We start from the raw sequence: 21,965 nt of genomic DNA, 5'->3' as shown, positions 1-21,965 counted from the left end.
CCATGGAAACATTTTTTGGGAAAGAAAAAGGACTACTATTAGTTTATTAAATTAATTTATTTTTCATTTATTAAATTATTTGATTTATTTAATTAATTTGTTTAAATTAAAAGGATTACTGAAGTTTTATGCAAATTCATATTTTTATGAACGTAAATATAAGAATGGATTTTAAATGGAGATTTATCTCGCCTATTATGCATTTAATAAACGACTATATTCAATTTTAATAAATTAGGAATGAATTGAAATTTTGAATTTGACTATTTTTTTACTATTAGCTTATTATTGGTTTGTACGTATTACTACCACAAATCGAGGAAAGTGTACGCACATTTATAACTGGTAGTATAATTATCGTAGATGAATAAGCGGATTTGAGCGGATAATCGGATTACGAGAGTTGGATAACATTATTATTCGAAGAATTGCGCGCCCGCGATTCCGTACGCTCACGCACCCACCTTTGCAGAATCTTCTTCGAGTCACGGTTAATAAGACCACACAGGTCGGCGTCTCTCAGCGATGGTTAATTGCATCGAACATGCACGAACGTATCGCCTTCGTTCACGCATTCTTATTTGCCCTCGACAGGCACGAAACCTCGTCAGATACGGAATTCTCCAAAATCGCGATTATGTAGTCGAGAAAAGATGATAGAATTTGTTTTTGCAAGAATCACAGATTTCTATAAATATTTTCGGATTTGTCTCAAATTCTGACAACGTAATCTCGCAATAACTTCTCTGAATATAGTATTAATGAAGTTTCAAAAGCTTGGATATAACACACGTAATACAGCGATAAAGAATTTCCGTGACAAACGTTCAAATAATTTCGCAATTGAATAATTTCACTATCAATTTAATGTTCTTTCTCGTTACATGCAAGGAGGATTTTATCTTTTATTATTGTCAGTAATAATTTATTCCAATCGTGCCTCGTAAAATATTACGTGGTACGTTAACATTTATTCCTAGTGGTTAATGTGCAGTAATGGAATCGACATCTGTAAACGTCAATCTGTAAACCTTACGCAGGAAGCTTATTGGAAGAATTCTTTAGCATCGACAGAGAGATAAGATAACCCTGGGAGCACGATCGGTTGCACCTTCCGATCTCGTCGGTCGCTCGTTAATCGGTACACCCTATAGAGGCACCTGGCATCGGGTTAAGCGAGTCGAAGAGTATCTATATAAACGCGTAGGTGGAGGGGGCACGGTCCCCGTTGGAGGCCTCGACGGCAGAAAATCGTATTGGGGGACCGTATCGAGCTGAAGAAGGAAAAACCGATACGCGGACCGAATAGAAAGGAGAAGAGAGATAGTAATGGGACGGAGATGGCGCTAGTTGTGGCCAGAAGAGGAATCGCCCGCCATGGATCTGTTGCTTGCATTAGCGGTAGTGATGGGACCGACTTGATACTTATCTACCTGGTTTCGAAACCCTACACGTTAATTTGAATATTGCGATTCTCCACGTGCACGTGGCAAAGCAAGATGGAAGGGAAAAAGGAGCGCTCACCATGCCAGAAACATAGTCTTATACTCTACGTAATAATAGTTTTCATCTGCACAAGCTGCATCTCTGATATTATCCTGCAAGAAAATCTCAGGTTTTAAGTTCAATGACTAATATCTGCCATCAATTTCGCAACATGTGCGAACACGATCACGTCCATGAAACGAGTGTAGCTCGATTTCACGGGTATATAACCAGACTGCCCAACGAGCAACGCTTGAACCTGACACGCTAACATTTGAAGAGAGAGGGCAGTTGAAAAAGTTGACAAGCAATCGACACCAGTCGCATGTTGTTTCCATCGCTAATCAATGGGGGCCTCTCTCTACCTGCCTGCCTCTTAACCTGCCATCCTCGGTGCAGGGGCAACGCTTACCGAGGAGGCTGAAACGGTCAGGTAGGGAGTCGTGGACGAAGACAGACGAGGAAAGACGAAGAAAGAGTAAGAAGGAAGAAGCGAGAGAGAAAGGGGAAGGGGCCCGGTTCTTCCACCACTTCCACCACCGTTAATGCCATCTCTTTCCCTTTCCAGTCTCTCTCCTCGTTCCTCGACGGGCCCCGGGACTAAAATTCAGGACAGAAAACCGTCCGGTTAGTTCGAGGCTGCTGGCAGAGAACGCGTTACCGGCGATCGCGAGTCGATCTCGGCAAGGTGTGGCGGTTTGTCCGAAAGAGAGAGGAGAAAGACAGGAGAGGAGAGCGCAGAGAAGATCAAGACCCGTCGAAACGGGCATTCGAAACGAGCGAGAGATTCCTCCTCCCCTCCCCGCTAAAGGACAGACATAACCTCGACTCGAGTCGGTTAGTTTGCCTCTTTTTAACTAACTTTGAAACGTAGCTCGGCCTTTCTCGCTCGCTCACTCTCCCTTCGTCCGCGTTTCACTCGAGCTCTTCGCGGAGGATCTCCGCCGTGGAGTCAGTATCCCGTGATGGTTAGGTACGCGCGAATCCACTCGCGCCGCGTTGTTGACAAGTGAGCTCTGCGAACAACAAGCGACGCTTTCGTACATATACGATATACAGAATCATTGGAATTTTTCTACATATTTTTGTAGCATTAAAAATCTGTGTTTTCATTTTCTAAACTTCGTGCTTCGGATTACGTTTCCGTTCCGTTTCGTTTGCTTCTACCTTCCGTTCCAACCGAGTTTCTTTGACCAACGAGGAACGTACACAACAGTAAACAGAGAAACGCAACCGTGTGCATATAAAGAAACGCCTGGCGAGCGTGGAAAAGTGCTTTGGACTGGAGTCGCGCAGCTGTCAGATCGACCGAAGCGAGCTTCTACTCTTCTTGTTCTTCTTAGTCTTCTTCTTCTGCTTCCTTCGCTTCGACGAGCTGGTGTGTGTCTGCCACAGGATTTGTGTACACCTATAGAAGCGCTATAGAGATACGGTTGTGCATGCTGTATGCACTACGTGGGCCGTACGTACCGTACAACTTGTTCCTCTGCTCACCGAAACCAGCCGCCGCCACCGCCGCCGCTGCTGTCTGCTTACCGAAGACCCGTTGATTCTTGGTCGCGGCTGCGTTGCTTAATTTCTGCGAAAATCGCCGCAAGCTCTCAGCATCCCGGACCCGTTCCGCTGCCGGTCAGTTTGTTTTACCATTTCTTTTCTCTTCTCTCCTGGTACTTTTACCTTGTACAATATTAACATGATCTTTCCTTTTTTTTCTTTTTTCTCGAATTTTTGTTACTTTTGCGTGATTTTAACTGAAAACTATGGCACAATAATTTGTTAATTATTGATATTAGTAATTTTTACGTGTTACAAACATCTTATTTGTAATTTTATAGTTTTACCATTTTTTTAAATTTTGTTTCCCGTTGTATTTTTGCACTCCATAGAAAATTGACATGGTTTTTCTATTTTTATTTGTTTAGAAATTAAACTAAATCTAAATTTCATAAATTCGAAGAAACGAAAAGCCGTTGATGTGTTACAAACACTGTTTTTCAAATTTACCATTATTCAAGATAGCCATCTTCTTGCGATCAGTAAGTTTATGAATAAATCATTTGTTTCTTGAGAATTAAATAACGATCGTGTAAATACATAGCGAAATTAAGAAATTAATAAAAGGTTGATCAGTTTGGCTTCTAAGTGGCTCTAATATATACTATCACATATATATATCACAAATTATAAGTATAAAAAAATACAAGTTAAAAACAGATTAACCAAAGTATCCGCATTTTATGAGACATATTTGAATTTATTAATACCAATTATTTCTGACTAGCAAAATTTTACAAATAGTCCCAATGCAATTACAACAACTCTATCCTAATTTTCTGTTGATTCGACACATTACTCAAGGAGATGTTAATTGACAGAACTCTTTAAAATCGTCAAGTCAAGGCGGTTTATAGCTATTCATGCTCGTAGTAAATACGATTTAAATTTGAATACACGGCGCTAAGGATGAAACGATAAATACGATTTGAATTTGAATACTCGCCGCCGAGCATGGAATAATCGTTTACAACATCAAGTCGAAGAAATTCGAATCTAATCATTTCCGGCGTGGTGATGAAAGCTACAGATTCGAAAGTTGCAATTCTTACATCGCGATTCTCGCATTAATTCCAACTGTTCGAGTAACCGTGGTTTTGTAACGTTTAAACGATCGTAATTTCCATTCATCGGAATGTTCCCAGCATCTGATAACAAGTAATAAATGACTTGAAAGTTCATAGATCATTTCTTTTTCTTTCTTCCACGCTTACGATCTCCACGTTTCTTTTAACGATGTTTCTTTTAATAAAAAATACTTCCTTGTTGTATGTAGAACGCAGATCGAAAGTCGATGATATTTAGATATCGTTCACACGTGACCCGTAAAAAGAGGAATCTCGATACGATAACATTGATTGTTTAATTATAATAACTACTAGAAAATAGTAATCGTAATGTAGTTTAAACTTGTTGTAATCGTCAATTTTTCTCACATTACAATCTTGCTCTCATTTTAACAACGACAAAGATTCGTTGAAACGATTGAAAAATATGTTCAACAGGTTGAATGTGCCACGTGAATTTCACGTTTTGCCCTGGCAAATATACTACTGCAGAATAATACTTAATTTTTGCAAAATATTACAAATAACAATAATAAATTATTCATATCGTCGAACATTTTCTAGTCCATAAATTTCATTTTATTTTAATCGTTCTAAGAAATTTGACAACCTGAACCATCGATGAACACCGTAGCTGGTCAACGCGTTAACGTAAAGTTGAGTCGATTTATATTTCGTTGAGACTTGAGATACTTTTTCGCGTTAGAAGATTATAATCGGAACGAAAATAGACGAAAGAACGTAGCAGGGATAATATAGATGTTGAAAGACTGTTAATCAGGGTTTGTACGTTGGATGTTGTATATGTAGCCGGATAAACGAATGCGATTTATCGTTAAAAGAAACATAACTCTTCTTGTAAACGGTTCTGTGTCCGTAGGTAAAGCGAGCCTATTACATATTTACGGCTACACGCGAGCGTATAAGATTTCGAAACGCGTGTAATGCATAAATAAAGAGAACAACCGTAAGAGCGGACAGTATCGTGTACAGTTTCGCGTGCTTTAGTCGCATGTATATCGAGCGGATCAAATTCGAGCATTTCCAAAAGCGAGAGTTCACACTTTTTCAACGTTTCTTTCGTTTCTTTGAAAGTTAGCTGGGTTTTTACAGTTATAAAAATGTACACGTCTTTTCTCTTCCTAACAAATGCATTTTAATCCTATTCGAGCTATCTTCTTAATCGTGCTACGATTCTTTGAATTTGCTTTAATCGTGTTTTGTTTTCTGCCTAGAAAAAGACTCGATCTTCTAAAGAGATTAGCACGCCATTGAATTATATGTATTAATAACGACTCGTTTAAGTTTCCCTTACGTTTTTAAGTCGGATGTAATCCTGGAATTATTTAAATCTCGGGAGAAACGGGTTTTTAATGTTTCAAGAAACTCACCAGCACGTAATTAAAACTGAGAAGTTGTATCATGTTGTAATAAGGATTATTTCGTATGTTTCTTAAATTTGAAACATTTTCTGACGATATAAAAGTATTATTGGAAAATGATCCAAAAGATTTAACAGGGTCAGAAAATTTTGGAACGAAGAATGATCGTAATTTGTGCTAGAATACAAATCTATTTGTCTTAAACGTTCTTTTTTGTATCCTACTTCGAATATCTTGGATATTTTATTATTCTCTTTATTCTACAATGCTCATTTATAATGTACTTCGTTCATTTAAGTGTACATTTCATTTCATTTACTTCGTTTAAGTTTAATAGGTAGGTACTTTATTCGCATATTTAATTCGGGCTTAATCAGTTAATTGACTGTAATGAAGCAAAATTTATAAAAGTTGGACAAAAACCAGCGTTAAATACATATTAAAACCAGTTGAATATTAATTTCTTGAAAAAGTACTTGAAAATTTCAATCTCGTATCTGAGGATCTTGGACAGTCCAAGATAATTGTGTGGAAGCTATCGAAACGAACAGGTTATGCATGAAAAATCGGTGGATAATCGATCGTCCGAGGTCGACATTGATCCTGAACGTGTTTTTGTTCCGGTTCCTGGGATATTTTCGCTTTAGATCGGCATGGACGCGATGCAGATCGGTGGGAACCGATTCTTCGCGAGACGGTTAACGTAGAAAACGGGTTTAAGCGTGAAAGTAATTGAGGAAGCGGATGAACAGACAAGCCGTTCGTGTTCTTCGCCAGTCAGCTACGGCTGTGTAAGCTTGCCTCGTGGAAAATCGCCGTTTTTGCGCCAGGGAAACGTTACGAACACGCCATGTCCGATAAAAAGAATCTTTTATAGTAAGAATTTCAATAATTATCGTGCTATGCTGAGGTATCAGTACTGATGTCCCGATTCTCACTCTTGGTTTGACCAATGTGTCCGATTAACTATCGAAAACTCTTCATCGAACTATTGACAGCTTTTTCTTCAAGAAATATATTTTTGAAATTATAAATTTTCAACTAACAAATTTGAATATTTTTACATTCTGGAAAATGCTCATCTTTGAAACTTTTAATAAGAATTGCAATATTTATCTATTATATTTTATCTAATATTATCTAATATTATCTATGATGTCTGAAATAATTAAATCGCAGATTTCCCAATTTCTAAATTCACAGTCTTTTAACTTTTAACAGACTTTCAGCCAGATTTTCAAACCAAACCTTCAATCAAATTTTCAATCAAATTCTCAACCTATCACCGTTTCCTCCCTCAATTTCCAAGCGTTCATTTCTCAAACAGTCCATAATCATCCCACCTCTGAATAAACTAAAAGCCTCCAAGCTAACGAGCGATGCATCTTTTCTTTAGTCGAACAGTGAGTGATGGCCCTGCGTCTGAGGAGCAGCAAGGATGTCAAGAAGAGCTCGTACTATGTTTGGTACCTGGGCGCTCGAGAGGCCAAGGGGGTGGATGCGATGCCTGGTGCCATAGCTTACCTGCTCGAGCGAGAACGGCTTCAGGAGCCTTTCAAGGTCACGCTGCAGGTGAGCGGTACCATTTCGGAGATCCGGTTTCGTGGCCGAAAATATCGCGTGAAAGAGTATTAATTGTCCGGATCAGAAAAGGGGGACCATGTTTCTTCATTAAGTTTAACCCTTTGCGGTCCTGTAGCGGTCCTATAGCGGATGTAACTCAACACCACGTTTCGTATTATAATAAGATACAAACAACGCGCACAATATAATATAATACGTAGTATATATGAAGATTATTGTATTCTTTTCTTGTTAAAGGTATTGAAATACAGGTAAAATCGTAAGACACGAGACTGATTTGATTTGACTGAAACGGAAGTTGAAAAATCTGAGACACTTTGGGCTTTGGTGGTATAGACGTTTGAGATCTTGAAAATTTGGAGAGTGGAGAATTAAAATTCAAAGATGCTTGGAAAGCCAAGAATTAAAAATTTCGACAAGTCTGGAAAGTCGAGAGAAACAAAAATGTTAAAACTTTGCAAGTTTGCGTTTGATATGCTTCAAGTTTTGAGTCAATTAATATAATACTAGATACGCGAATAAGTGCGTATAGCGCTGTCATAGCCATTCGATTATGAAGACAAATTTTAAATGCCTCCACGACATCCGACTGCAAAGGGTTATTACTTGTACGCGTCGATCGGTTGCCAGTGAAAGCAGTCTGCAGGTCGAATAAAAATCACCAATTTATGACCTCAGCCTACATACTTGAGATCGCCAGTCCTCGACCTATTCGACGCGGTTATCAATTTCCCCGAAAACGTTCATATTTTTCCACCAAATTCACCTCGAAATAAATAAAAAGCTTAGGAAGGGGGTTGTACCTCGAATTAATGACTCTGTTTTGATGTTTTCGAGGTTAAGCAGATAAAAGCAAGAGTTGTAAAATCGAGATATGCAAATGAGTAGTATAAAATGGTCAAGGTGACGGCTAAATTTTACGAAGAATCTTGTTTTGGAAATTGATAGCCACGAGTTTTCGGGGGTGGAGTCGGATTCGCGGTTTAATAGCGGTCGTAAGCCAGCTTTTTTAAATTCCTTCGTCGTAGAAATCCCATTTTGGGAGCGGTTCTTTGTTTGGAAAACAACTGGGATGATGTTGGAACGAAAAGGTGGAAAAAAGTCAGTTAGAGCAGGTTTATTTTTAGGTTTCTTCGGATTTTTGTTGAATTGTCTGGTTTACAGTCTCAAATATATCCGGACGCTTGCTTATTTTCGATAAAATGTATTTTAATTACAAACAAACGAACGATACGATACGACGAATTACATATTTTGTATTATTCATGACAATCAATAATAGACTTTTTGTATTTTCATTGTAGATCTTCTTAGTATTATTAAGCATATTGTCATTTATAACAAATTTCTTCTTCTTTACCGTGGTTGGTAATTGACGATTTTGGAAGTCAATAGGCAAAAATAAAACTGGTGTTTGTAGGTTGTCAAATCTTGTGGAGCTATTCTCTTAGAAATTCTTCCGGACAAAACATTTATCTTCTGATTTTTTTCATTTTTGAATTATGAGATAGATTAAGAAAGGTCTTCTAAACTAATAGAAAATTTTGTATGTTAAACAACAAATGTAGTAAGAAAACATAGTACTAAAATATTAAAATATGCTATTGTTATATCTCTTAATAGATAATTTGGATTTATATCCTAGTGGTTGCATAAAAAGGTAGTAAGCGTTGTCCGTAATTAGTAATTCATCACTAATTTGCATACTTTGGTGAAATTCACATACTATCACTAGAAATTGAGTCAGAGTATATGTTTCCTCTAATTAATGATTCATCATTAATTCGTATACTTTGATGAAATTCACATACTGTTACTAGAAATTGATGAAAGTATCCGGATATTTATGAGAGATAGTGTATATAGAATTTAATGTGGTCTCTTAAAATTCGTTTCGTGTTGTTTCTAGGAAAGTTTCGTTCCTTGATTCTCTCGAAACCTAGATTTTGTTGTTACGAAAACGTGCCACGAGCAATTGTTGCATCAGAAAGTTAGAAAAGTTCCTGGAACGATGTCAAGCGATTCATCTTCGCCCCCGCTATAAATCATTCGTGTGAACTTTCGTTGAACTTTCAATAGAATCGATAGTTCCTTCAGGTGTTTCTTCTTATTTCGTTTAGCCAGAATTAAATACACCGACTGGCTTATGAAAGTATTTGAACACCTACGGATTCGTTTTCTGAATATACTATGTATGTTTCATTTCATTAATGCTCTTACGGGACCCGATTATCATAATTATACTAATAAAGTTTGAGACAAATCTGAAAATTTACGTAAGAGCTGCAAGATATTTGGCGCAAGTGTAAATTTTACAAGGATCCCAAAAACATTTAAATTGCCAATAATTCATTTTAATAATAAACTTCCATACTGTATACTAATTTTTTACTACATATATAATGTTCACATTTGTATTAAAAATTTTGTAACCGATATACTCATTTTCAGATCGGTTTCAAGTGTCCTGCTCTAATCGCAATAGTCAGATGTAATTACAGTGCTAATAGAATTTCAGACAGTTTTGCATAATACACGCAATATATTCATAAAAAATTTCTACGTTTAGTGCTGCGGGTGTATTAGTAGCATCTATACACAGATGTAAATGAATACATTAGAAGTTAGACTTCTCAAAACATTTCTCAGGCTGAAAGATCCAGTTATATATAAAGACATATAATAATAAGTGGTTTCATTGAGCCAGATTAATTAGATAAGCGCAATAAATGATTCGTTGACCCGAATGTTAGTAAAAACGAGCACGCCGCTAATACATCCGGCGCGTTCAATATGGGAAAGAGAAAATAAATGGATGACACCGAAATTGTCCCGTGACCGTTAAGCTGGCATGTTGCTCGACATTCCCGTTGCATGTCAATCGAAATTTACTGAAAGGGGTTGCATGTCGATTTTAAAATCACCTCGTTATTCTTCGTCCTTTACCAAATTGGTCTTGTCTTCCTCGTCCGTACGAAGTCCAAGATGAACGATCGTCTTTGAGTCGTCTTTCATTTCTTCATTTATCAGAACATCAAGTTAGCTACAGTTGAAGAATCTAAAGAACCTTTATGATTCGTATTTCTTGTTCGCAATGAGTATTAAGAATTTTTTTGCAAAAATTTAGGGAACCTGTGGAAGAAATTATTATTACTTCCTTCTGGACAAACAAAAATATATAATTATCATAGTGGACTTCTCAAAACCGAAGAAGTTGTTTTTTCATTTACTAAAATATACAGTTAACTGCAATCTAAGAGTCTGAAAAACCCCTATGATCCGTACTTCTTGTTCACAAAAAGTATTAACAATTTTTTGCATAAAAGAAGGATTTAGGGAAACGTTATTATTATTACTTGCCTTTGAACAGTATAAAATATAATCATGGTAGACTTCCCAAAATCGACGTTATTTTCTTATTTACTGAAACATCCAATTAACTACGATTCGAGAATCTTAAAGAAACCTTTATGATTCATATTTCTTATTCACAAAGGATATTAGTAATTTTTTCTAGGAACTTGGAGAAATGTAAAAACAGATTATTATCGTCATTGTCCTCTGCTCGAGAAAAAAAAAAAAATCCTATAATCATAGTGGACCTCACAAACCGACAAAAAGTATTTTATAAAGATCTGAATGATAGGATTTAACAGGTGTCGTCATAAAAAAGTGTATCTCGCGTCCGAGAAGCTTATCGTTGGGTGATTTATTGCGCGTTTAGGCACCGGCAAGCTTCTCGAAGCTTTATCGCCTGGAAAACAAAGGTGTTCTTCTTATCGACGCGTTCAATCTTAATGGGCGTCGTTCTGCGTAGATTTAGGCAGCGTGTTAATTCGCTGCGGGCACGTTTTACAAGGAACAGAGAGAGGGAATGGGCGCGAGAAGGAAGAAAAAGGAAAGAAAAAGATTGTTGCGAAATTACGCGAGGCCCCCCTAATTGTTGTGCAAGTGTAATTGCCAGGTCGTTGCGAGAGATCGCTCGCCTTGAGAATATTTTAACGCGCCGAATTTTCGCGATGGAGACTCGCGTCAGCTGTAATGAACAGTCTTCGCGGCCGACGAAAATTGCTCGCGTCATTTTCTCCTTGCCCGATCTCGCCGAAACCGCAGACGCGAGGACAGCGCTGATTATTGTTCGTCCATCTGTTACGATGTTCGCTTCGGAATTGGATTTTGTAATTTTCTTGCCACTCCAACTGCGAGCAGAGTTGTTCGGCGTATGGGCAAAAATGCTTGAGAAAATTTCTTAGTAATCGCGTGTGGTAATGGATTTTTTCAAAATACATCGGATATTTTAATGCCTCAGTGTGAATATCGCAAAGTTTACAACCTGAAGCAATGTTTCTTTTTACAATTTGCAACTTTTTCAGATAGTTTCTAAAAGGAAGGTTTAATTCTGCGAATCAATCGCAGTAGAGAAACAAGTTCCAGGAAGATTCTTGAAAATTGCGAGCTAATGGATGCTCGGATACAACATTGACACTCGAGAAATTTTCTTGTAATTCGTAAACTCTCTTCCTGATGGAATTTTCTAAACATAGGAAATGATATAATTCATCGATGTGGAACAATTTGTTGCGGTTGATGGATTTTTAGAAGATCTTCACGAATTTCTATACTTCTAGACATCTTCCGAGAAGGAGACCTTAATTGTAAGATCGGAGACTTGAACTTCTCAGAGAGAATTTGCGTCGATAGAAACAACTTCTGTTTTTGACCAATGCCATATCGTGTTTACGACCGACCCATGTCGAAAATCAGTTACTCATCAGGTTACTCATCGACTTTTTAATGGATCTTCATGGCCGCTAATAAAACGGCGTTGCTGGTAATTTCAGCACCTTGGGGCGAGCAATAATCATCGATATGCTCGTACGCACATTCCTAAGAGCGTGATCGTAAAGTAGAGAAAGTCCATTTTTTTTTTCTTCAACTATCGTGTTCGCTTTCATCGTTACGCTGTTATTATATGCTTTCCAAAAGGAAATTGCATTTTTACGCAGCAGCAAACAACATGCAGAACATGGTATTGTTATGGGGAAAGCATTTCTTCTTCGATATTATTGAGCAATAATCAGAGTGTGCTTGTAACTATCGTCAAAATCTAGTAGTACATTGGTAATAGTATACCAATTAAAAAATAATTCAGCAGTATATCGGTAATAATACATCAGCAATACATATTAGCAGATAATTATATGCTCGAGTACAAGTTATAACTGTAACTGCAGGATTCAAGTGCATTTGTATTTTTACGAGCGCAGAGCTAACTGTATCTGTAGATGTAAATTATAAATCGAATTGGACCTTGACGGCGCAGATGCAAATGTCAATTATCAAACGTCAATAAATAACTATATTAGACTGTGGCAATTACCTCACTGAGGTTCTTCCTTGCACATGTAGATACTGTACACGTCCGAACTGCCGATAGATTCCACAGAGAGACTGTTATAATTACATTGTGATAATAAACAAAAGATAATGAATTATTCTACGTAATTTACCAAATTTTAGTGGCAACTATTTAGATGTAAACGAACAACGTATAGATATAAACGTAAGTACAAACACGCGTGAAAATATTCTTTGTGAAACGAAGGATTGAAACAGCTCATAAACCGGAATAATTTAAAGACTTAAAAATAAGATAAGAATTGCAAGAAGCAGAGAAAAATCCCGCAGCTCGTGAAAGATTTGAAGTACAATTGCGTTTGTCTACACGAATTCAGGTTAATTGAAATTGTAAGTATAAAAGTGTCTTTTAAATCTTCGTTGAGAGACGAAGAATCGAAAGAACGCGAATTTATCGAGTCAAATAAAAATTAAAATAAAAAATAAATAAAAAATCTCCAAGATCATAACTCTAAAACGAAAAAATGCAAAAATGGTTGCAACGTTCCCTCGGCATTCCGTTTCCTTTTAAGGCAGAAAATCGAGGCGACGTTAACGTTCATTAAAGCTCGGTCCGCCGATGCGTTACAGCCATCAAAGTAGCACGATCCTCGCTAGTATAATGTATCCATCGGTCGATTTGCATTTTAGTACGCAACAATGGCGCGTTTCCGTGGCCGCGTAACTCATCGCCGAGGCTACGTCGAGTGCGCGTTAAACCACCGTTAAACGTGTACCTGTTATTAAAGCGGCGACCAGCTGATCGTCCACGTTTTACGATTGTCAGGTGAGCAACAAAGGCCTGAAGATTATACAGACGGTCCATCCGGGCGGTTCGACGAGGTCGGCCGTGAAGCATTTAGTGCCAGGACACGCTGTACTCGCTGCGGTGCAACGAGAGGACGTCGTCGCCGCCACTCTTCTGCTTCCAAATCCGGCCACCAATAATCCTGTCCACGTGCACGCCTACAGGTTACTATATACACGCTTTTAAGAATCATATTTTCAACCAACTTGCATAATTAACCCTACTGCGATCCTCAAATTTTTATATTTCATTGTTGCTCGTTTTAGCAATTCAGGCTGTTGCTCTATTCGTCAAGTATTCTTTATGAAACGAAGAATCAAAACGATCCATGAAACAGAAGTAAAGATGAAGTAGGAGAACTACAGAAAAATCGTGCAGCTCGCGAAACATTCAGAGTACAATTGTATTCGCTTTGGTTTAATTAATATTTTAGAAGAACGCTTAGTACAAAATTGAAACGAAAAATCATACACTAAAATTTTTGCTCAATGCCAACGTACTTTTTAGTATCAACAAAATGTAATTGGGTTAAGGATGACCGAAAGGACGCAGCAGGGTTAAAGTAATACTGCAATGGAACTTTGTTTATTTGAACTTATCGAAGGATAAGTAGTCTATACGATAGGAGTTCAATGATTGGAATAATTTTAGTATACAATTCTCTGTCTGAAACAGTCCGAGTTCACTGGAGAATCAGTAGTTCATACAACAGAAGTTCAGATAATTATTGTAGATTTAACTACCAGAAATTTAAATTGGACATTAACTAAGATTAAGTCACAGGCACCTTTTGAAATCTCTTACACGTAATCCAATGAGAGCATTCGCAATAGGCGGTTCGGCCAAGTCAAACGAAAATCTGACCGTACCGTGACCGCCAGTCTCAATCAAGTTTGAATTTTCGTCCTAACGTACAGTTAGTAACGGAATGAAACGATGAACCAGGGCGGCCCTGAGGCAGTGAAACAGTATTTTTCGACGCTCTCTTTTTCTCTCGTAGAGATCTTTGATATTTATTATCATAACTTACCACGAATCTCTAATTAAATAGAACCGCGAGAAACGACCAGTTCGCACAATTTGATCGCATTAGTACCAATTAACAGATAATTATCCGGCGAACGACCGCGTTACCGATTCCGTGAGATCGTTCGAAATGCGTTAATTTCCGGCCACAACCTCGTTAACTCGGCTAACCTAGCGCCAGTAAGTTCGGTGAACGTAAAATGCCAACCTTTTGGAAAATGAAATAAAAAGGTGAAATTAAATCGATTTGGCTCGCGAGAGTCTTAGAAACTACACTTTGATAAAAAAGAACTTCTGGCAGCCACTGTGACCATTTTGTTAGTTCAAGGCGTTCGCTAATTAACGATCTGCGCGATTGTAACGGGTCACTAATAACGCTCAGAAGCCAATGTTCGCACATGCTAATCCCATTGGCGCTATAGAAGAACAGCCTTGCCATTGAAAACAAGATTACCGTATTTTTATCCCGTGAGAAGAGCGCGTTTCTTTTTTCTTTTCTTCTCTTCCATATGGTACAATGATTTCCTGATACGTAATGGAACCGCGGATTATACAACATCGCCATTGAATTCATGAATCGACTGTTTCGATCGAAACCAGGTAAATGGTTCATTCGGGAACGCGGCTCGTTTCGAGGCATGCGATCGTTCGTTGGCCGCGATTTCTTGCCGAGTTCATGGAAAATAATAAAAGGTCATCGATCGCGAAGACTATGGTTTCAATGGCGGTTGCTTAGAAGTTAAAAGGCGGCCTCTGTTCTGGTGTGAGAAATAGGAAAATAAGTCGATATTTGTCTTGATCACGAGGTTCAGCCTTCTAGTACTTTGGTTCTTGAACTTGTAGAATTTTAACAAAATTGTGCAATTTATAAAATTTTTTTTCCAATTCTAGCAAACTTACCAAGTAACTTTCTCTAGTACTTTGGTCTTTGAACTTGCAAAGTTTGAAAAAAGGTCACGAATTCTCTTTACCCTCCTTATTGATGTCTACTTGAAATAAATGAAAAATTCTGTTACTAGAACATTGATGAAATCGTAAGTTGAAACAATTAGCTCTACGCATCTATGTTCAATAATAAATCAGGTTATCCGAGTACCCATATAAGAGATAAATATTAGATTGCTGCCAGAGTGTATTTACAAATTCTATTTGCAACATTCATCCATCTAGATATTGCATTAGGCTTTTGTAAAAACCTATAAATTTATCGTTAAAAAGTAACTTTACATTTTTGTTCAAAATTATTTAATACTTTTCGTCTACATGTATTAAGATTTATATTATGTTTATATATTTATCATAAGCTTATATAGCTTACTCATATGAACGAGCAGGTGAATAGAATTTACACAAGAATTTGATATAATGATTACATAAAACATTCAATTTACATAAAACATGCAATCAATGAAAATAACATCTCAGTGTGGCAAATACATAAAAACGAATATTTACGACAATAACCAGATTCTCCGCAAAACATCCGTCTGTCTACCTATTAGGTCATAACTAGTCGTTAAGTATAAACAGACAGAAAAGAATGTTAATTCATAAATTACTAGTTATTGAATGACATTAAAAGCTTTTAGACACTGACGTAAGTGTTGAAAAATTCGAGAAACTGAATTTATTTAAAAATTTGATTCTAATCCTAGTTAAATTAATAAGTTTTAAATTAATAAAAGAACTTTCCTAGCATACGTTGTTCTTACGCGTGGATTTGATTCTTGTAACTTTAGATGCGACTCGGTCGAGACAGCCGAATTATTGGGTGGCCAGTTGAAGGCATTGGCATCACACACCGACAATTTGGCAAGGGTGAACTCGCTGGAAGGCAGAGCTCGTAGCAATTTAGGTAGCGACGGTAGGAGCACCAGAGAATCAGAGTCATCGGAGGGTAGTGGCGAACTTAGACACGATACCGTCCAGACTACCACGATATACGAGTCTTTGGCTGCGGAATTGCGTGCCAAGCTGGGTAAATATTTCCTTACAAGTAATTTCCATCATTAAATTATTTAAATTAGGGAAATCTCTGTTCGAACGACGACAGTGAATACATTTCTAAATTAGAACTTACAAATTTTCTGTGCTGAGTTTTGAAATACCTCGAGGCGCTACAAATGTAAGAAAAGATACAAACATGGGTACAAGTAGGAATATCGATGACAGCTTGGTCGAAGCTGCTTGGTATGAGAGGGAGATGAGCGCGAGGCACGGCTTATTCCTTTTCAGGCAGAGGCAACTCAGGGGACAACGACGTGGGCCCGATTCTGCTGCCTCCGCGGGATTACGATACAGTGCACCGACACCGGGGCAATCTGGCTGGAATAGAATTCAGGCGCTGCCTGAATCAAACGATCGTAGGCGGTAGTACTACGGTTGACAGAGGTGGCACGAGGAGCGCGGCGAGCAGTGGAATAGGCTCGGACAGCGCTGCTACACCTCCACCTTATCAGAGTCATCATCCTTTGGGCCCCAGACCTTCCAGACCTTCTAGAGATTCTTCCTCCGGTAAGTCAATCATACCAGCTTCCGTTCTTATCTTTTTTTCCTTCTGAAATTCCTATTTTTATATGTCGACTGCCGTCAATACAAATTTTCATTCTTCTTGTTCCCTTCGAACTTCTATTCTTATTCTTTGACGTCCTAATACGAGCTTCCATTCTTATCGAATTTCGTCCCACGAAAAGTATTCGGATTTACAGTGGATTTATCGTGGTGAATTTTTCTCCGGTAAGGAGATTATACCATTCTTCTCGTTTTCTTTAACGGAAATTTCTATTTTTATATTTCGACTGACAATAGAAGCTCTCACTCTTTTCGTTCCTGTCGAACTTTTATTTTTATTCCTCGACGTGCCAATACGAACTTTCGTTCGTATCGTCCACTTCTTTCCGGATTTCATTCCACGAAATACACTCGGACTTACAGTGGATTTATCGTCGTGAATTTTCCTCCGAGATTTTCCTCGTTTTCTCCTTCTCGGATTTCTATCTTTTTTTATTTCGTCTCCCAATAGAAGCTTCCATCCCATTTGTGTGCTCTGAATTTTTACCTTCATATTTTGACATCCTTTCCGAATTTCATTCCGCGGAACTCATTCGAATTTCATTCCACGAAACTCATTCGGGTTTATCGTCGTGGATTTATCGCGGGACTCACGAGAATGATGTCACGCGAAACATCGAAACGGATTCCGTAACGAAACGCCAAGCTAAATAGCGCGAAAGAGGGGAAATTACGACAGCACGGAGGCGTTACGTTCTCGCGGCGATTCGATAGTCATGCTGAGCAAGTGTGAAATTTATTGTGAATGAAAAGCGCGAGTAAACTCGTTGTTCACCGTGACTTCACGGTGCCAGCGACACGTAGCTATTCAAACGAGTCTAGTTTACTTTGGTAAAACCTTGCAGTTTTTAAAAAATTGCAGTTTTTTTTTTATAAATATTTGTATCGTTTTAATAAAAAGATCGACCCACACCGTGACAGTTGTTCTCCTCGAATTTTGGCCAATTTTTTAATCCGAGAAACCTAAAATTCCAATATTTCTGTATAATATTCAACGAGAAGAAGCTTCCACAGCCGTACACAATACCATCGTTCATTATCTTGAACAAAAAGATTCAATAGCATCGTAAAGAAACAAGAATACAAGAGTAATTACACACGATATGTCGTCTAACTGCCAAGTGGAAAGCGGTTCAAGTGTTTTCCTGGGAAATTAGGCGATCTTGCTGAACGCGCCATTACGCCCGCTAAACGATCGCGCGTACTGTTGGTTGATGCTGCACGAAAGTGAAAGTCTCCGCTTCTTGTTTTCCTGGTCCCGCTCGGGAAACGATCCCGTGATCCTTCTCCTTCACGAAAACTGATGAACCGCGACGCAGTTGCTCTTTCGCGATATTAAATCCTGGAAGAAGTTCGTCATGCTTTTTGCTAACTTTAATTACATATAAAGATTACAGGAAAAGGCATGATAAATGTATCTCTGTTATCGTTTTTCCTCTTAGTATCACATTATTATTAGAAAGGAACATTTTTACGCACGATAGATGAAAATGAAACGAACCTGTTATACGAAGATATGGTTCATCTAGAAGCAAAGACTGTAACTGTTGAAATAAACAATATTATATAATGTTTTTTAAGTTAAAGTTCAGATGAAAGAAATACGTTTTAGCCTCAAGACCAAATAACTTGTAAAATAAAACGACGGAAATTATATTTGCGTATAGAAATGTTGTTTCATGATACTAGGAGAGTAAACAATTCAGAAGAAAATTATTTGTATCTTCGATAAAAAATTTTGGCTATTTACTGTCCTCTTTCTTATAACAATATCATGAATGTCCAATACGATAGACTATAGCAATTCACAGACAAATGTGATATAATCGGATAATTCAGAGTAAATATAATCGTCATTTATTTCATATTCATCGTGTTAGAAGTTTATTCCAGCTTTTTTGCTACCTCCCGAAGAGAAAAAGACGTCGGTAAACTTCAAAGCTAAAAGCCGAAGCTATAAAATTCTAAAAAAAAAAAACTTTCGTAAAACGTGGACGATACACGTAAAAAGTGAACTTTCTCCGAAATTTCGAGCGCAATGAAAGAAACGTGGTCGAACTTGAAATACGAGGAAAAAAAAAAGAGAAGTAACATTGCGTTGAAGATTCGTGACGATGACAAAAATTTGGACGCTTTCTACCGGGTTGAACAGGTGGCCGCGCGTGTATGTTCCGCCTCGAATCTTATCGGCGCTCGTAGAAAACCGGGCGGAAGGCGACCCGGTAACCCAGTTTCTCGTGGAGCTACGAAAAATCGTTTCTTCGTACGTTCCTCGTCGTCGTCGTCGTCGTCGTCGTCATCCCTCCTCGATTTTTCTCTCTTCGCGTCATTGCTCCTCGAGCTGAATGCAAACGCGCCTCTAATATCGCCAATCCTCTCGTCTGCTTTCACTTCGATCGCTCGACGACGATTCTCCTTTGGAATTTTATCCCGACGAATCGCTAAACGAATACGCCTTCGTCGAAGAAAGTTTCGATTTTCGAAACGTTTCTCGGAATTTTGCATTGTCCCGTCCTTCTCGATTTATTAACGCTCCCTACACTCCTCGAATTTTTGTATCTCAATATTGCACTCACTGTGGCAAATGAAAAGAATTCGTAATATTTCAAGACGCTTAACGTAGAACTGAAAGAAGAAATCATGACAAACAAGAAAATTGACAAAAACCAAATTAACCCATCCGATATTTGGACATCTTACATAAAACGAAAATGAGATAAAAAGATTGAGATAATCAAAAACAAATGAAAGATAATAAAGAGGAATGGCTGAAACTTGTCTGACCACATAGCGGCGCAAGCTACTTAAACCTGCTATTACCTGGCGGAACACTACCTATATTCAAAAGCGTGATTCCTAAGAAAAAACTACGTCGCGTTGGTCGAAACGTGGCAAGTTCCCGCAGGTTGCCTTTAATCGGCGATAAAACAGGATTAAAGAGGGCCTCTCCACTCGCTCAGGGATTGAAACTTCAAAGTCAGTCGGCGGTCGTTGTTAAGGCGTGCCGCGTTCCCCATCTCACCGTGAAACACGTTTTTAACGGACGACTGACCTATATAGCGAATAAACGAATAAATTTCGCGAACGAAGGAAGCCAATGAAAGAGAGAAGAAAAAAAGCACGAGAAAAAAAGAAGAAAACAAGAAGAAGAAGAAGAAGAAGAAGACAGAGGAACCAGGTTGTTTTTGTGGTCGTGTGTCGATGCTGACCGAGCTCCGTGTTTTAACTACGTGCACGAAGAGGACGTTGGTATTGGGCACCTGTTACAGTCGAAGGAATACCGTTAGGACGTCGTGTCAGCGGCAGGTACCAGCCTACGGGTACACGCATACATCTTCTCCGAGCTCCGCAGGCAGCCGCAACCGGGCAAAAATCGAGCTGCTTCGACACCAGGCCCTGATGTCCAGACGCCGCTACCGGAATCGCTACACGCGTTCCAGCCGGAGAGTATCTGTTCCGCTAATTCGACGTCTGTCGTCCGACTAGGGTTATCTCCCGAGCACCTGCACGGTTGAGACAGTCGACGTGTTGTAAATTATGTTTGAGTCGGAGAGGAGTTAGAAGAATGTTTGATCGATGACAGATAGGATTTGAGTCATGAGTGGTTAACTAGCAGATGGTTTTTTTTTTAGTTTGTTGCGTTAGATTGCTTTGATGGGGATTTGAAAATGGAGAGTGTCGAGGTTGAGGAGATTGATATTTGAAACTTACAGAAAATGTTACGAAATTAGTTTAGGCGGTTTGTAAGTGGATTTTCGATTACGTTACATTAGGAGGTTTCTAAATTGGATTTTGAATTAAGTATTTTTAGGAGGTTTCCGACTGGTGTTTCAATCGGGTCTCTTCAGTAGATTTCTAAATGGCGTTTCTTCGATCACTGCTATTTGTAAGTCCTATCTATAGTATGTTAATGAAGCGCGTTTTCTAATTTGAATTAAATGAATTCATTCAACGAAGTATTTTAAATAGATTTATAGCTCGAAGAATTGAATTGTTTCGATTAGAAATTACAATGTGCAAAATGGTCTCTCTGAATTAAATTAATTCGAAATGTTTTCTAACTGATGCTTCTGCGAGTCTACGAAACTAAATCCTATCGAAATGTGATTTTTAATTCCAGTTAATTCAGCTAATTTGTATTAACGAGCGTGGAATTAAATTAGCTAATATCCATAAATCCCAGTTAGAAATTTTAATTCCGAGATACTACACAGTCGTTCGTTATTCCTGTACAATTTGCATTCTGCGGGGCTCGAATGACTAGAAAGAAATAAATTTCGAATGTTATGGGTTGAAATCTGTCCAGGTGTCGTGCAGTTGTTTTTTGGTCCCATGCAATTAAATCGTGAATGGGTCGGAAGTCATTTGGCAGATTTACGACCTTAAAGCGAGCATACATCAGCGGCTTAGATAATTATGCGATTTTTCATTGAGCACCGATGTTTTCTAGCCGAACGTGCCACTGACCGACTAAAGCCGCTTTTCACCAACGTCAGTTTTTATGGACACTCGCTATTAATCTTTCCTGGATTTTCGGCTCCATTTAATCTTTTTACGACGACCTTAATACACACAGCCTTTTAATACTTTCTCTATGAGCTCGAAATCTTTACAAATCGTACTCGAAAACTACGTTTCGTGCTCTAGAGAATTTTCCCTAAAGCGTCGTTAAATTGTTAAACGCGGAAAACTTTACTTTAAAACAAAACAGATTTGCGCCAGTAATAGAAATTAAGATAACTTTATTAAGAACTGTGTCATTATCTACGCATCATTATCTACGCTGTCGATCAAGAAATTAATTTACATACATATACCGAGTCTTCTATCGATTAAAAATAATGTTTATAATTTCCTTCGTTATTATATACAGTGGCGAATAAGAGGATATTTAAAATTGCTACACTATGAGCTCTAGTAACTTCTGTACTAAAAATTGATTACCATGTTGATAACAGTCATCTGCGTATTATATTCGTTCACTGCTCCTATTAAATGTAAATCCATTTTCTAAACTTTTCTCTATACGTCACGGTAGATGCTTGATGAAATAATTTCTTAAGACAGCAGAATTCTCGATTCATTTCCTTC

At 38.1% G+C, this 21,965-nt stretch overlaps 1 protein-coding gene across 3 annotated transcripts in view; it reads left to right on the top strand.

Moving 5' to 3' along the window:
- The window catches only part of LOC122570135, a 38,609-nt gene that overhangs the window by 7,788 nt on the left and 8,856 nt on the right, over nucleotides 1-21,965 (top strand). Inside the window, exons 1-5 of one of the 3 annotated variants that reach the window (XM_043732058.1) lie at nucleotides 2,016-3,114; nucleotides 6,885-7,060; nucleotides 13,257-13,441; nucleotides 16,043-16,281; nucleotides 16,539-16,817. In XM_043732058.1, coding sequence (XP_043587993.1) covers nucleotides 6,899-7,060; nucleotides 13,257-13,441; nucleotides 16,043-16,281; nucleotides 16,539-16,817 — 865 coding nt within the window. In that variant the 5' untranslated portion in view covers nucleotides 2,016-3,114; nucleotides 6,885-6,898. Of the gene's footprint in view, nucleotides 1-2,015; nucleotides 3,115-6,884; nucleotides 7,061-13,256; nucleotides 13,442-16,042; nucleotides 16,282-16,538; nucleotides 16,818-21,965 lie in introns of those variants that run through there. The other 2 variants (XM_043732057.1, XM_043732059.1) reach the window with 2 other exon arrangements.

Source organism: Bombus pyrosoma, linkage group LG8 (genome assembly GCF_014825855.1).
Source record: "Bombus pyrosoma isolate SC7728 linkage group LG8, ASM1482585v1, whole genome shotgun sequence".
Classification (NCBI taxonomy): domain Eukaryota; kingdom Metazoa; phylum Arthropoda; class Insecta; order Hymenoptera; family Apidae; genus Bombus; species Bombus pyrosoma.
The sequence above is the reverse complement of the archived record's forward strand: the minus strand, read 5'-3'. Positions and strand labels throughout refer to the sequence as shown.